This window comes from Rhododendron vialii, chromosome 1a, assembly GCF_030253575.1.
Source record: "Rhododendron vialii isolate Sample 1 chromosome 1a, ASM3025357v1".
Taxonomy (NCBI): domain Eukaryota; kingdom Viridiplantae; phylum Streptophyta; class Magnoliopsida; order Ericales; family Ericaceae; genus Rhododendron; species Rhododendron vialii.
Window position 1 is genome coordinate 40415068 of NC_080557.1, and position 16261 is coordinate 40431328.

Here is a 16261-nt window from a genome sequence, read left to right on the forward strand (position 1 = left end):
TGTGAACTGCTGGTCGTTGATTCGTTTTCTAGAATCTAGACATGGTGCAATGCAGGAACAAAAACGATGTCCATGCTGAACGCGGGGGCATATTGCTAAATTTTATTGCCTTTCTTCTTCTTCTTCTTCTTTTTTTGGTACACTGAAAATGAAAGAACAACAAACTAGAAAATGTTCAAAAGTCACGCCCTGCACGTCTGCCTCAAACAGCGGATTAATGCCATCGGGTGGGATAACAAGCGACACCATCTTGTCCTCGATCTTGGTTTACACCCATATCGGCGAGTCTATCCGCCACTTGATTTCCCTCACGGAATGTATGCTTGAGAAGACATTACCTTGACAAACCTTCTCTTTCACGTTAATTGGATTCTTTCAAATAATAGATGAGTGGTTTGAATTTAGCCACAGTTGATATATACTAGATACTTTTGCTTTGTGGCGAAAAAGTGTGGTAGGAATATCAATCACATGCCTCCAATCTATCTCATTTTTGTTGTGCAATTAAAAGGTGTGGAATTATTGTTCTTATGCGGCGACTTAGAGTTATGAATAATATCAGAAAATTGATGGACGAAAATTTTTGGGCACAGATCCAGATATAAATGCAATAAAAGTGATTTGGATGAATGAGAATCTCTAGTTACAATCCAGATATAAATGCAATAAAAGTGATTTGGATGAATGAGAATCTCTAGTTACAATTCCAAACACGCATGTTGTGAATATGTGCGCGCACGTAATATTGCTCTACGAACATTATGGATAAGGATTTATTTCAATACAACTAAAAAATAAAGAGAACAGCTTAGGAGAAAAAATAAAGAGAACTAATGAGAGAATAGGGTCTTAGACCTCGTTCCGCTAAGATTTTTATTTTTTAAATCATTTTCTCATAATACATTACATTTAATTTTAAAAATATGTACTTATTTCCTTTAGCAGATTTTTTTTTTAAAACTATTGTGAGGCTGCGAGTTCAAATCATATGGAGAACAATATATATATATATATATTGTCAAAAATGAGAAGATTGTATTGATAAACGGCCAGCGGCACTTACAAAACGGCAATCATTACAAAGAATTTTGACAAACCCAAACCAATCGTCTAACAAATAGAAAACAATCACAAGGCAATCGACGTCTTTCATCCTAACTCAGACATAGCCTGACGCAATAGCGACACTTTTAAACTACCTAACATCTAATTAGGAGTCTCAAACGAGAAAAAATGCAAAGTTAACAACAAAAAACACCAAATACCCAGACGATCAGATGCACTCCATTCAAGTATGAACATACCAATGAACTCCTAAGAACTACAGATCTGCCAAGTCACCACGGGTTACCTCGCCAAAGACATCGTGTAGGGATAGAACGTTGTAGCACAGATATCGTTGTGAAATAATCTCGATTGAGAGAACCCGATCTGTAGACAAAATTCGTCCAAATATGAAACTAATAACTCTCATTGAACGAGAGACAAAACTCTCATAGAACGAGAGACAAAACTCTCACAGATCAGACGACAAATCATAGATCTGGAGAGACAGAAGGGAAAAAAACAAAAACAAAGAAAAAGAGTCGGTAGTACCATAGTCTCCTCCTCCCGCCGCCACATACGGGTATGAAACCCATGGGGAGGAGGGGAAGGGAGAAGATCGAGGAGTTGTGGTGGCTAGGATTGAGAGAGGAAGAGAGAGATAGGGTTGAGAGTGAAAGCGGCTATTTGGTTATGGAGAACAATTTGATAACAGTTTTTATGGATTAGGTTAAAATTATATTCCTCTACCGTTTGACTATGACCCAAAAAAGGTACACGAAGAAGTGCTACTCTAAAAGTTTTGCAAGAGGAGCAGTGCCACCTCATTTATTTTGGAGGTTCCAAACGAATTCCTTATATTGAGTCTTTTACATATTTATGAAATTTTTTGAAAAATAATAAAAGTACAAAAAATTAAACTAAAAGGATACAGTTATGATAATATAAATATAAAAAGATATGATTGCAAGAGTTTTTGAAGAAAATAAGATACACTTGTGTTTTTATTTGGAAACATTCTAATATTAATATGTAAGTTACATTACACGGGAGCCTGAATTTTGGATCAAAATTCGGGGGTCGGAAGCAGTTGCTTCTCTCGCTTATCCTATGAGCCGGCCCATTGATGAGGATCTGTAAATTAACTTCAGCAATAGTTTGTCGCTAAATTTTGTTGAAAAACTATCCACTATGGATAGTTTGATTTAGGACTAATATTTTTGATCCCACCCGTCCAGCACCTTCTCGCTGATTGATGATTAGAACATATAAAAATAAATAAATAAGGAAAGAAGAAAGAAGAAGAAAGGAAAAATAAACATATTTATAACAGAAGCTCTAAGCTAGCTAAATAATATTACTGGATTATTGAAAAAAACTTGACTAGTTAAAATAAAGAATGGAAGTTTTTAGAAATTGCACAAGTACACAAGAATAGTACTCCGGCTGCGTTCTTTTAAATTTATGTATAAGTTTGAAATTTATTTCGGTATTTTTTATTTTTTGTAACTTTTTGTTTAGCTTTTTGACGTAATTTTATGGGTTAGTTGTTCGTCTCGACGAGATGAATCGAAAAAGTATAAAAATATGCACTGATGTTGAATTTTTTTAAATAAGACGGCATTTAAGCTCCAAAAGACAGCTGTTTGATAGTATTTTTTTCGTCTTTAGTGAACTTTTTTTTTGATTTCAGTCATAATTTTATACTTCTAGACTCCTCTCATCGAGATGGATGATCAATCCAAAAAAATTCACGCGAATCTAACAAAAATTTTAAAAACACAAAAAAAAACCACACAAAACAAAGAAATAAATTAGAAGGACTCAGCCTCCATGGTAGCAGTGTAGCACAACTGTTGCCTTGCCAATTTTCTTATTCCTGTATTTGCTGCAATGAGAGTGTTTGGCTGCCTACTTTTCCCATTTTACGGTTTTGAGATTTTAGGTGTTTGGCCCCACACATGAAAATCAATTTTAAAAAATGCATAATCGAAAAATAAATTAAAAAATCACTTTCAAATAAGCTACCGTTATAATAAAGAAAACAATAAGCTTGTCAATACATGATTGACTATTTTGTTCGATACACTCAATTACCACTCTTATCATGCAAACAAAAATATATTTCTACATATCATATATAACTTGATATTTTCACAAAATATATTTCGCACATAGCATCCAAAAACTATGACAAATTTCTATAAGATACCATTGAAATCCTTAGCCATCGATGAATTGTTAGGATGATAAAAGAGTAAAATTTCTTATCCATTCAGTCCAATTTGAACCCGTCTCAACAACAAACACCTTCCTATTGAAAAGTGAGGCTCCGCCCTTCCCCAAGTATCCATTTTTGGGTTGGAGGAGCAGCTAGTCCAACTTCTTGAGCATTCCAGATATTAAACAATGTGATGTATCATCTTAGTCGTACCAGAATTTGATAATCGAAAATGGAGAATGGAAAAGCTCCTCTAGATTATCAATTTGTGTCTCTAAAGTGCAATTTTCGTAATGGATTGCGAAAGAATCCGTTCTCAAAATGTAGCTCCCAAACGAAACAAGTTGCAAAACGGATAATCCCAATCTAGAAACGGGCGCCCAAACATGCCCTAACTTCAAAACACCTCGTTAAAGGGCAGAGGGTGCAAATAGAATTTTCCTAGTGTGGAGCGACACAAATCCTAAGAAAAATTCACAGTTAGGTGGGAGCTAATCGCCGTCAAATCTAACGACGGAGAGACGTCAAACGCCCCTCCCCCACAAAAAAAGAAAGTCACGCTCGTTTGGCGTCGAACCTAACAACAGGCAACAATTATTATTCGCATATTTTTTTGTCTTCCCAATTATTGTCCTTCCTTCCCCTCAGACAGCCTCCCGCGCCCACTCTCCCAAGCCTCGTCTCCTCCACAGAAACCTCACCGGCGGAAACCCGCCGGAATCTCTCGCCGGAGGAACCTCCCTGCTCTTGGCCGTCTCGAAGAACTTGCTCTTGATCAAGATCCGACTGAATTGTGTGCGAAACAGGTAGTGTTGCAAAAGAACTGTTTTTGATCTTTCTCTGATGATTGGAAGATCCAGTTGGGATTTATTTTCAATGGGTTATTGTTTTCTTTTTGATTATTATGCACTTCTTGTTGTGGGTTTCGGTTGGTGAGTTCAAATTTTTTTTTTAAAATTTTCTTTTTTGATCGGCTTTTTGTTTTTCATTTTTCAGGAGCTCAGAAAACTCGTTTTGTGGAGCTCCAACTTCTGAAAACAATTCCCCAATTTTCAGTAACCATTTTCAGGTTCTCGAAATCTATCTTCATTTGGAACGAATATGGAATAAAAATGTCGTTTTGTTTTTTGTTTGGAAAACTGTTTCTGAATTTTTTTGTTATAAATCTTTGACTTTTATATTAAAAAAAAAGCTACCAAACTTTCATGTAAATAAAAGCTGGGCAGTTCGAGATCTCCTTGCTCGGTTGAAGTTGGCGGGGGGCTTAACGGCGTCACAAATGGAATTAGGGTTTCGTTAGCTGGTGGAGTACTGCTGGGGTTGGTTTCTTTCCTTGTTTTACGTTTGGTTTTTGCCTGCAAAATTTTTGGCGTGGCTCTTTGGTGAAAGCCACTGGTCATAATTCACTGTTGTAGAAGTAGAATGTGGGCAGTGGGCGCGTCCGTGTGAGTGTGTGTGTGTGAGAGAGAGAGAGAGAGAGAGAGAGAGAGAGAGAGAGAGCATGGAAATGGCAACCTGTTGAAGCTAATCCGGGGAAAACCTCTTTTTCTTGGGCGGCCCCTGCCTTAGTGTTTTTTTTGTCAAGATGAACTATTCATTAACAGTACACAAAATCACGTTCCCTCTTCATTTTTTTAATCTTGATTCTAGCTAGCTAGTACTACTACTATACCTCTCTCTCTCTCTCTCTCTCTCTCTCTCTCTTACTTAACTTACTGTGTTGCTTGTGAGATGGTCAACATCATGAGTGTACGTCTCTTGAAAACCTTATCTTTTTTGGCTCACATTTCTTCATATGACTTGTACTACTCCAATTAACTACAGAATCAGAATCTAGGAAATCTGTCTTCCTCTCTACATGTATATATTTGTGTTCATCCTCTTTTCGTAGTTTATTTCAACTCTGAAAATCTGACATTTTTAACTCGACGGAATTGCAGGTTAAATGCCTTGAAATCATACGGATCGGTGACCCAAGATTCATTGCTTTTGTGAGTTACATTCACCAAATATCCGCATCAATATACACATACTGATCAAGAATTTCCAGAGAAGGGAAATCTTGGTCTCTTTGATGGAGTTGAACAACTTCATGGCCGATCAATCGCACGTTGCGCAGCGAAACCGGCGCGACAAATTGAGAATCCAGCAAGGTACAACCCCCCAAGCTCAGCAGCAGCATTTGCAGCAGTACCCTAGCCATTTGGAACACTTATCTTTCCATCAGCATCATCAGGAACTAAACCCAGATATTTCCATTGCTAGATACGGTAATATTTCGTATAACCCAACTGTGTTTCCCTCGGAAATGCTCAGTTTCGCCGAAACTCCGCAGAATTGTGGCACATGGAAAAGTGTTAGTGCGCCCCATCAAAGTTGCGATTGGGGCGGCAATGTTGTTAACTATCCGGGCAGTGATCAGAGAAGTCACGACCACATATTAGCCGCGGAGGGTCTCGCGGGTGCTAGGAAAGTTATCTTCAGCGGGTATCAAGATTTACAAGCGTCTTCGTTAACCAATCCGTCTAGCAGCGATGTTTCTAGTAGTCAAAATACCCACAAGCAACCTTACGAGGAAATGCATTTCAATTCCGCACCGCCGGCATTTTACCCAAACACCCCGGTTCTTCATCTTCCGACTTACGGTGATCATCAGTCCGTTACATGGACCGGTGATCAACTGGGGTTTCTTGCAAATAAGACTAGTGCTAGGGAGTTGAAAGCGGTTGCAAGTGATCATTCCAATACACAGAGCCTATCTCTATCGCTTTCGCCGAATCTGCACTCTGGGGGTGTAGAAGTGAACGACATTCGCGGTCCAAAAGGCTTGAAATACGACTATATGTGTTCGAATTCAAAGCCTTCCAGTATTGGTGGTGGTAAAATTATGGGAAGTAGTAGTTGTCAAGACATTGTGGGGTCGTCGACATTTACCCACCGGGGGAGTACCGGTCCTCTGGGCCCGTTCACTGGTTATGCAACTATACTCAAGGGTTCAAAGTTTTTGAAGCCTGCCCAACAGCTGCTTGATGAAATATGTGGCGGACCTGATCCGAAATTGATCAAACAATGTGGGGCGTCCGATATGGTTTCCGATGGAATTAAGGGTGGCGGCGGCGGCGGTGACTCAGGTGCTTCGTCGTCTACGTTGTACGGTTCGAATGAAATAAGTGGGGATGGTCGTGTTCGCAGCGGCTCCGGCGAATCGTATCACCCTGAGTATCAACAAAAGAAAGCAAAGCTAATGTTTATGCAGGATGAGGTTGGGCACATTATCTTCCTCTCTCTTAGTAATTGTTTTACCATGTTGGTCCTTTTGCTTTACTTTATACTCCGTAATACATAGTGCATCTCTAGTAGAGCAGTGTTTTACTGTTTTTTAGTCTTCATGTGTTCAGTTTTTGTTTGTTTCTTTCAACTGGGGAGTGGGTTAATATCCAGTGTGGGGAAATACTTAAAATACACCTAAATTCATGAGAAACATGACGTTTGATAGCACTGTTGGAAGAAGATTTGGAGTGCAAAGGTAATATGGAAATTTTGTTTTTAATCTTGATGACTACTCATACGGGACATGGACACGACACTATACAGTTGACCGGTCACCCGAGAACACAATGACTTGTTTTTCTTTTCAGTCGTAGTAGGTGGTTTCCTCATGTGATTTCATTTATGGATTGATATATGGACATAGTGAAAAATGTGAGCGAAAAAGTTGAGGTACCTGTTTAGAAATTAATCATCTTTCATGCCAAAAGTGGAATCAAGTTCTAGACTATTTTATTTCAATTTTCTCATGCCCTATGTGTAAAACTATTGTAATACACATGAAATAAAATTGTTTATTGCGAATTTTAAGTATTCCGTTCGCCACATAATTGCAAATATTAGTAAGTCCAGGGGAAGAGGAGTTAATGTGTATCGTGTAGGTTTCTCAAGCTATGAGTGTATGAGTGTCGAAAAACAAGGATATGAGTAGCATGAGAAAAATTGTTTATTTTTTGATTGTAATGACTCAATTATAATCTAGTTAAGTCGTTGCCTCAAACTCAAAACCAATTACAGGTAGGCTCTCGAGGCTCATATATTTTTTGTGTAACATCCCCTTACGAGTTCATGTTGTATTGTGGTCAGTCGATATAGAAAGTTCAATTGTTATCAGAAATGCAACTATCGTTTATTGATCTCATTTTTATTTTTATTTTTATTTTTTGGGTGTGTGGGCGCCTAAGGCACTGTCACAGAAATTTGGCCAGCTTTATATCGAAATTTCAATAGTTTACATACCTAAGTGTTACCATTAGACAGTGGCTTCTCATATTTGCTTGTCATAATCTTATTGCTAGTACCAACATTTAGGGTAGTAGTAAAGCTTATAAAGTTTCATGCTGGACAATGATTCTAATCGGATTCATAATTCGATCATATTTCAAGCTTTTCTTTTCCCCGAATCCAGTTTAATTAGTTTCGAGACATTTCGGAGATTTAAAATGCTCTGTTGAGTTTGTTATACTTCTCGACGTTGATCTTAGATTTGAAACCTTGGAGTGTGCAATGACAGCATAAATGTATTTCAACATTAAATGGTGAGATTTTAGTAACATTTGACCGAAATCACCTGTTCCGCGCTAAAGGGTCGCATTGAGCTATCAGTCTCGTGCTTCTTGTCACCCACAATTTGGCTAGCTAGTTTGAATTTTGAAATTTAGCCAATATTAGTTAGTAGCTTGGAAGCTGGAGTTAAATACATATTTTAGGGGGAGTGAAATTATTGATTTTTTTTTCCGCAATGATTACAAATTTGTGCATGCTACATTATCAAGAATCATGGCAAATAATGGAGTAGTATTAATGTACAAGTTACTAACTTATGTCACACTCCCCTAATAAGGAACACAAGTGACGGTCTGTTTTCAATCAAATAGTACTCACCACTTCTTTCCAATCACTTTACTAAAAGCAAAATCCAAACCCCAATAAGTTTGTTATGCTTCCATGGTTTGAAGGGGGGCCCATTCCTAAAGTTGCCTTTCTTAGGCTGTGTTTGGATCGCATACTTGCGAAGATATTTGTGGAAACTGGTAAGAAAACGAACTTTGAATTTGTGGACGGAAAATCCCTTAACGTTTCTTTTCTCCGTGATAGCCTCATTATTGGAAGTGGAATGGTAGCCCAGTTGCTGGTATGATGTACTTCCCGTATATTTGACTGGAATTCAAACCTCACTAACTACAACTAACGCTAATGCCTTTGCCGAGAAAAAAAAATGGTGTGACCAAGTTGTTGAAATTAGTAAGATTTGTGGCACATAGTTGGTAATATACTTCTTGAGGCTTCTTAATTTCTGTAACTCATGACTGTGATTAGCGGATCTTTTGGATTAGAACTCTAATACCAAATGATGTGGTTATTGTAATCGAAGATATTGACGCTCTTCTTTGCATCTTTTGTTTCACTGTGCTATTGAAAGGTTTGCAAAAGGTACAAACAGTACCACCAGCAGATGCAATTGGTGGTTTCGTCCTTTGAATCGGTAGCTGGTCTAAGCTCCGCCACCCCTTATGTCTCTCTAGCTGTCAAGGCAGTCTCGAGGCACTTTCGATGCGTTAAGAACGCAATCTCTGACCAGCTCAAGCACATAAGAAAAGCCTTGGGGGAGGACTTCTCGTCCCCCAGTACCACTGGAGCGAGCAGCAGTAAAGGCGATGCGAGGACAACGCCAGGGTTGAAATTCGTGGACCACCAGTTTATGAGGCCAAAACCCGGAGGAGGCAATTCAGGCATTTTTGAATCACCACAGAACGTTTGGAGGCCCCAAAGAGGCCTGCCAGAACGTTCTGTGGCCGTTCTTAGGTCTTGGCTGTTCGAACACTTTCTTCACCCGTGAGTCTCTCTCTCTCTCTCCGTCACACAAGACACGTATGGATTGTTGCCAGGTTTGTACTTTTTAATTACGTCTTTTGCTGTGCATAGGTATCCGACGGACACAGACAAGCATATGTTGGCTAGCAGAACCGGTCTCTCTCGTAACCAGGTAGAATGTGTGCCCTTCTGCATTCTAGTGCTACCAGCACATTATTCTGGACGCTTTTCTTTACAATTTTCGAAGTCTGAATTGTGAAGCTGGCCGCCAAAAAAAAAAGATGTCGAAAATAAATTTTATAGACCAAATTTATGCTGATGTTGCCGACATCTCACTGAATAGAATCTGAATTTTGATTGGTAAATATAGGTGTCGAATTGGTTCATTAATGCCAGAGTCAGGCTGTGGAAGCCCATGGTGGAAGAAATACACATGCTTGAAACCAAAGGTTCCGCGGAATCGAACTCGAACATGGGCCAAACCGACGGGAAACAACCCGCCGCAGAAGGGCCCAGCCGGCCCAATTACGATGGTCAGCCCACATTGGAACCGGGTCGCTGGAACCAGGAAAAAAGGTCCAGAGTTGAGTGTCGGATCCCGGAAGGCATCGATGGTTCCTTAATGGGCTTCGTGCCGTACCAGCGCAGTGGGCTCGAGATCGGGCTCACATTGGGCCTGAGGCAGAGTGCCGAGACTGCCCACCAGCAGCAGCAGTTGCAGCAACAGGAGTACGAGGTGAGGCAGCAGTTTGGGGGTCAGATGATCCATGATTTTGTTGGGTAAAACATCAAGCAAAACTTAATATATATAGCTCTAGAAGAACCAAACAAGGGAATAATACAAGGTTTGGGGAAAAAAATAGAAAGAAAGGATAGTTCTTTCCGCGCGAAAGGATTTTCGGGCGACAACGCGACCGTGGCATTAGGTAGCAGGTGAATTGAGAAGAGTGAGAGAACTATGATATAGCGGTTGAAAGGTGAAACTCGGGATGATTTTGCAAAGATGTTATTATTACAAGTAAGGTGTTAATTGTAATGGAATTGAAGTGAAAATGATGAAACAGAGAAGGATATTGGTGTACTTGCTGGTAGTTAGTATAAAATTGGGACCCTATTATTATATTAAATGAAACACGGATATTGGGATGTAAGGCTCAACGGAGGAAATGGATTTATGTAGCCGACTCCAAGTGATTGGAACGTAAGGCTCGGTTTGGTTTGATTTGGTTTGGTTAAACACGGATATTGGGATGTACATGTTTGAAGTTACCCAAAAAATAGTTGTTCAAATAGTTGTTTTGTTTGTTCTGAACTTGTGGGGATATAAAACTGGAATGTCTAGGCACACAACACTGTATATGATCTTTCTAACAATATGATAATTATTGGATTTGGGTTCTCTCTCGACATTTTTTTCCGGTACGAGTCTTTTAGCAAATCCTAGTTTTGGAGCAAAAATCCAAACTATTAATTGCGGTATGCCTTCTACTCTATCGGAAGGCATAAATTTTTTTTTTCCAAAAAAAAAATGAACGCAGGAAGACTCATTTGGAAACCACTTGAGCTGACAAAATTAGTAATAGTATTCGTCGACGTAGGATCCAACTCCTAATTATTAGACTTTTCCCCCCAAATAGAGACATCTTAAGGAAGGGTCAGGAGGGTGTAAATGTAATTTCATATACTTTTTTTTGTTTTTTTGTTTTTGTTTTGTCAATCGAGACAACCAAACTCAACAACTCAACGAAAACAAGAAATAAGCTCATTATATGGTAGAAACCAAAGTTTTCAGAGGCGAAAGCGCAAGGCGAGACACTTGACCCTCCATGGGGCGAGACGTATGCCCCGAGGCATTGAGGCGTAAGCCTTTTGATTTTTTATTTTTTAAATAATTAAATTAATAAAATAACTTAAAAATACAAAAAATGTGCAGTTCATAAAAAGAGAGATTAATACAAAAAGATAGCATAAAGTAGAATATCAATTAATGACTTATTATTACCTTATTAGTTAATAACTAATAACTAATAACTAATTGAGAAACCCTATAACATCACTTTATTAGTTAATTTTTTATTTTATTAACTTATCACTTTATTAGCTATTAACAGAACACATCAATTCGTCATTTAGTAAAGGGAAAAAAAAAAATTGTTTAAAGAAAAACAGAGCCCGACTATAGATGATGATCAACTTCAACAAAGCAGCAGAGAGAGAGGGGGTTTGAATTAGGAAATTACCAAATTAGATTAGGAAAATTTCTCTCCTAAGGCTTACGCCTCACCTATCGGGGCGTAAAAGGCGACTGAGGCGTACACCTCAGCGCGCCTAAGGAAATTAGGCAACTGCCTTTGTGGTGCACCGCCCAATTTTTCAAGCCCTGAGGCGTTTTGGCAATGCCTCACCGCCCCAACGCCCCAAGGCGAGCCCACAAAACACCTTTGAAAACATTGGTAGAAACAGAGAAAGAAAGGAAAAGAAAACATTCTTTCCGGAAGCAGAGGAAAATGGGGTTTTCCGCCATTCCCGTGGGCCTCTTTCATGGTTTTTTTGTGTGTGATTCAAACTGTACATCATATAGGGCTTGCAAAATAATGTATCCATACAAAAAAATTAGCTTGTCCGAACATCGATAGGTATGTCAAAAGTTAAGTTTAAGACAAAAGAATGGACGATCGTGGATAGTTTAACTTAAAAAACAGTTGACAGATCCATGCCGTCCATATTTCCGTTTAAAACTCAACTTTTGACATACCTATCGATGTTCGAACAATCTGATTTTTTGCGTGAATACATTATTTTGCGGGCCTTACAAGATGCATGGTTCGGATTACTCAAAAAAACGTGCGGTGGGGGTGGCGGAAAACCCCCTTGACCACCGGTGCCGGATAGAATTCATTCTCAAAGGAAAAACCCATCTAAGAGAAAAACACTCATGCTGGTGGAGAGATTCGAACTCCTGACTTCCTATTCAGATGCAAAAGTTCTGACCAACTGAGCTAGCTCTAATTGGTTTAATTTGATATATACTTGAGGTTTATGGAATTTGACTATTTGAGTCGTTCACTCCACTTCAAGCCCATTTATGCTAATAATATTGAAGATGGGCCGCTGTATGAGGTGCGATGCTTGTTGGGTCACTAGTTGTACCTTCTTTTCCTGCCCATATATGAAGAAAGCTCTGAAGCCCAAACGCAAAAAGAACTTCATAATCTAGAGTAAACAATGAGCTTTTCAACATTTATGCCTAAAAAAAAAAACCAATATTTCCTTTTTTGTGGTCTTCTTCTTCTTCTTCTTCTTCTTCTTTTTTCCCTTCATGATTTAGGGAGTCCCAGCTAGTTCATGAGGCTTTCAACCATTCAGTCGTATTATAGTTTTGGAAGCATGTTTCTTTAGAGATTTGCTTAAACGGTGTGCGTTGAGAACATAAATAACGACTCAACTTTTTGAAAGCTTAAGTTTTTACGTGAAAATGGTGTGATCAATTAATGCATGATATAACATGGTATATCCCAACAGGCAATATTCCATCGGATGTCCGAATCTCATGATAGCCACTCGAGAAATAAAATACTTGCACGTAGATGGCTATAGACACCCCAATTTGAACCTATTGAAATCCCTTAATTTGCGGCTTTGTGGCCGCCCCCCCCCCCCCCCCCCCCCCCGCCCGATGATGAATTTGGATTAATGCAAGCCTCAATTACAATTGAACTTTGCTTCTTGGAATTTTCAAAAGCCAATTTCAAAGCAAAATTGAAGTCCTAAGCGCTCAGGATCATTTCCAAGCGCTCAAGACTTATCTTCAAAAACTCCAGACCCTGGCTCATTTCTGAGTGCTCTGAAGCTTCACTCCTAAGCGCTCGGATCCACTCTCGAGCGCTTAGGTCAACAACTTATCCATGGTAATTCGATTTTTTCAGCCATCACATGGCAATGTTTTCCATCACGTTGGTCATTGCTACAGTGGTTTTGACCTGAATTATTAGAAAGATCAAATCATGTCTCTTTAAATATTTTTCATAATTCAATTTCAAATTCAATTTCCCTTGGCCTATAAATAGCAGCCTCAATGCTGCATTTGAGGAGGGAGGAAAACCAGAAAATATCACGAAATTCTGCCTTCACTCTCTTATTTCGAAAACCAAAAGTCTCCCTTTGCAACAAAAACCATCTTCCCAAACTTTGTCAAAATCAAAATGATTTCAAGTCGTTTCTGAAAAATTCGCGAAGCCTTGGAGATACATTCGGTATCAGTTCCTGAGATTTCCACGTCTCATTCTATTTTTAAAAGCCCATTCAAGAAGCAAGGTTTCACTAAAAAGGTACAATTTCTTCTATCTTTCTAATCAAGCAAGCTGTTATTCTTCTGAGGGAAATCATCTAGTCCACTCCAATCCTCTACAAAGGATGTGTGGCTGAATGACTTTTGTATGAAAGTTGTAGACACCCCAATTTGGAAATTTCGGACACCTTTTAAGTCCCCAATGATGATAAACAAAGCATGATTTAAACCTTTGGATTGATCTAAACCTTTTGGAGCGCTACCTTTCGAAAACCGTACACAAGTGGCCTAAAAGCTTCCCAATAATGAAAACGTGTCTTGAAAGCTTCAAACAATGGTCTTTGTACTCAAAGGAGTGAGAAAACACCTTAGAACTAGGTATGAGCATGCCAAGTGACACTTAAAATGAGTGAGTACGTGTTTTGACCATCGTGGCACCAACGGTCTTCGGTTTAGTCTGCTTTTAGCCCATTTTTCATAAATTAAACTTCCTTATTTTTATGGTTGGAGTCCACCATCTTTTAGTACATTCAAAACCCTCTTCATCGATATATAATAAGTCTTAATCCAATTTGAAAGGAGGGAGATATAAGGATTTTGCCTAAACGACTTCTTTTTCGACCACCTGAGGGTAAAATCATCATATCTTTTGATGTACAAAATTATTTTTATCCAAACCATTTGGGTTGGAAAGTAGATTTAACGAGCTTTCCAACGGTTCAAAGAACACCTAAAACCGAGTTCGGGAGTGTCCGGGGCGGCCTTTCGAAGTTTGCCCTGTTGAGCAGTCACCTGTACCGTACAGCGGTCAACTGTGCCATACGGTAGACATATTTCTACCGTACGGTAGAGTTTTTAACCGCCTAAACTTAAGTCGGTTGCGATGTGCCATACGGTGGAAGCCTAGTGCCGTACGGTAGAGTTTATGTGCCGTACGGTGGACACAAAGTCGGTCAAAAATGCGTGCAGACCAAGTTTGCTTTATTTCCAAGCCATTTTCACTCTATAAATACCTCCCCTCTTCATTGGACAAGGTACAACGTTTTTTTGAAGGAAAATAGAGTGAGAGAGGACATTTTTCTTTGGAGAAGAAAAGAGAAAATCAGTTTTATTAATCAAAAACAGTTCCAAAATGCTTTGAAAAATTCGTACTTCTTTTCATACTTCTTTCAAACACCAAAAGCATCATCCTCGTTCAAAAGCCAAGTCCAAAACTATTTTCAAAAAGCAACCCACAATCCAAAGACAAAGACCCACACCCTTTTTGCCGTAGTATACCAAAGCTTACGAACCCGGTCGTTCGAAACCGTGCCAAAGACATTGCTATATCTTCAATCATCCAAAGAAGGCTTGCACTCCAAAAGGTATGATTTTCTGCTTTGTATTCTGAGAGGTACACCATTAATCTCAGGCTGGTTCCTCATACCAGTTTTGAGCTTAAATGGTTTGAGCAATCGCAAAAAAATCGACACCCCGTATATTTCTACCACGCGACACATATTACTGCCGTACGGCAGAGACTCTTAGGGGGACAGATTCTGTTTTCCATCTCATCCTTTCTACTTTTCATGACAATATTAATATGCAATGCAGTTCGACTTTCTACTTAGAATAATATATGCATGCCATGCTACAATGTTTTAGAACTTACGAAGCATGTTAGCTTCACATACATACACATATATATTATTCTTTGAAATGAACATTAATCATCTAGTGCATAAGTATGCATGCTTGTTCCCTTTTCACATGTGCTTTGAAATCTCAACCATGAGGGCCAGTACCGTACGACACATACCTCTGTCGTGCGGTGGAGTTTCCGTGGAACAGAATACTGTTGTAGTTATTTTCTGTAATTAATTTTCAATATGCAAGCATGACTATTATTCTTTAGATGCAAGTTGATTAAATTAATTTTTGGCATGCCTATTAATATCCTTTGTTTACGTGGAATATAACTATTTATGTGACATAAAAGTTGAGCAATAAAATCTCACAAACATTAGTAGAGACCGATTTTATCGGGCGAGGGGGGTGCTTTTTCCAAACAAAACCTTCCCCTTCTCGTAACCTGGCTCCCGAACCCAAAACTATCTGTTTTTAGACAAAAACCTTTTCAAAGGGCAAAAAGAGTCACATTTTTCGAATAAATGGTTTCTCGGGGTTAATCCTTTTCAAAACCCGGGTGGCGACTCTCAAATGAACGAACTATTTTCCCCCTTTTTGTAACACTAAAAATACAAAAAGAGAGATGGGGAATTTTTCCGGGCATATAGCCCACAAAAGTAATAGCATAGGAATTGCACGCAAGATTTTTCAATATACTCCGTAGCACTCTCGAGCGCTCAGGAGTACTTCGGAGCGCTCGGGAGTGGTTCTGATTATATCTATCATGTTTCTCTTTGTGGAATGTTCAAGGAAGATGAAGTTTTCATGGATCTTGTGCATATTTTCTTAAACTTTATTGGGGAAATCTCAAGTTTTTGAATCATTTCCAGTGACATTTCATTTTCAAAAAAAAGTGAAATATTTTAAAACTGGCATGGAAGAGAACCACATTTTCCTTGGAAATTCTATTTTAAATATCATTGTTAACGTGGAAAATATCTAGATGTTTCCAGAGTCTGTTCATTTTTAATTTCGAATGCAATGAAGCATTGGGTGATCAGGACCAGTTCTTGATTGTTCAATTTTTTTAAGCTAAGCAAGGATTCTTGTTTAGGTTATTTCAATTATTGTAGCATGTTGTCTAACCGAAATTTGCAGGAATTGGCAGCAGTACTCCCGAGCGCTCAGGAGTGCAGTCCCGAGCGCTCGGGAGTGATCTCAGAAACATATTCCTTTTT

The 16261-nt window shown here is 38.9% G+C and overlaps 1 protein-coding gene across 4 annotated transcripts; it reads left to right on the forward strand.

Moving 5' to 3' along the window:
• The first annotated feature begins 3712 nt into the window (after positions 1–3712).
• On the forward strand, positions 3713–10278 carry LOC131323967 (BEL1-like homeodomain protein 2). Of its 4 annotated transcripts, XM_058356129.1 has the most exons (6): positions 3713–4071; positions 4262–4334; positions 5206–6527; positions 8736–9148; positions 9239–9299; positions 9498–10278. In XM_058356129.1, exons 3-6 carry the CDS (start codon positions 5340–5342, stop codon positions 9909–9911), a joined length of 2076 nt encoding a protein of 691 aa, XP_058212112.1. In that variant the 5' UTR covers positions 3713–4071; positions 4262–4334; positions 5206–5339; the 3' UTR covers positions 9912–10278. The 4 variants fall into 4 exon arrangements, with proteins under 4 accessions (XP_058212112.1, XP_058212837.1, XP_058213492.1 ...); XM_058356854.1 differs by lacking the exon at positions 4262–4334 and having other exon boundaries at positions 3714–4071; XM_058357509.1 differs by lacking the exon at positions 4262–4334 and having other exon boundaries at positions 3726–4074.
• The last annotated feature ends 5983 nt before the right edge of the window (positions 10279–16261 follow it).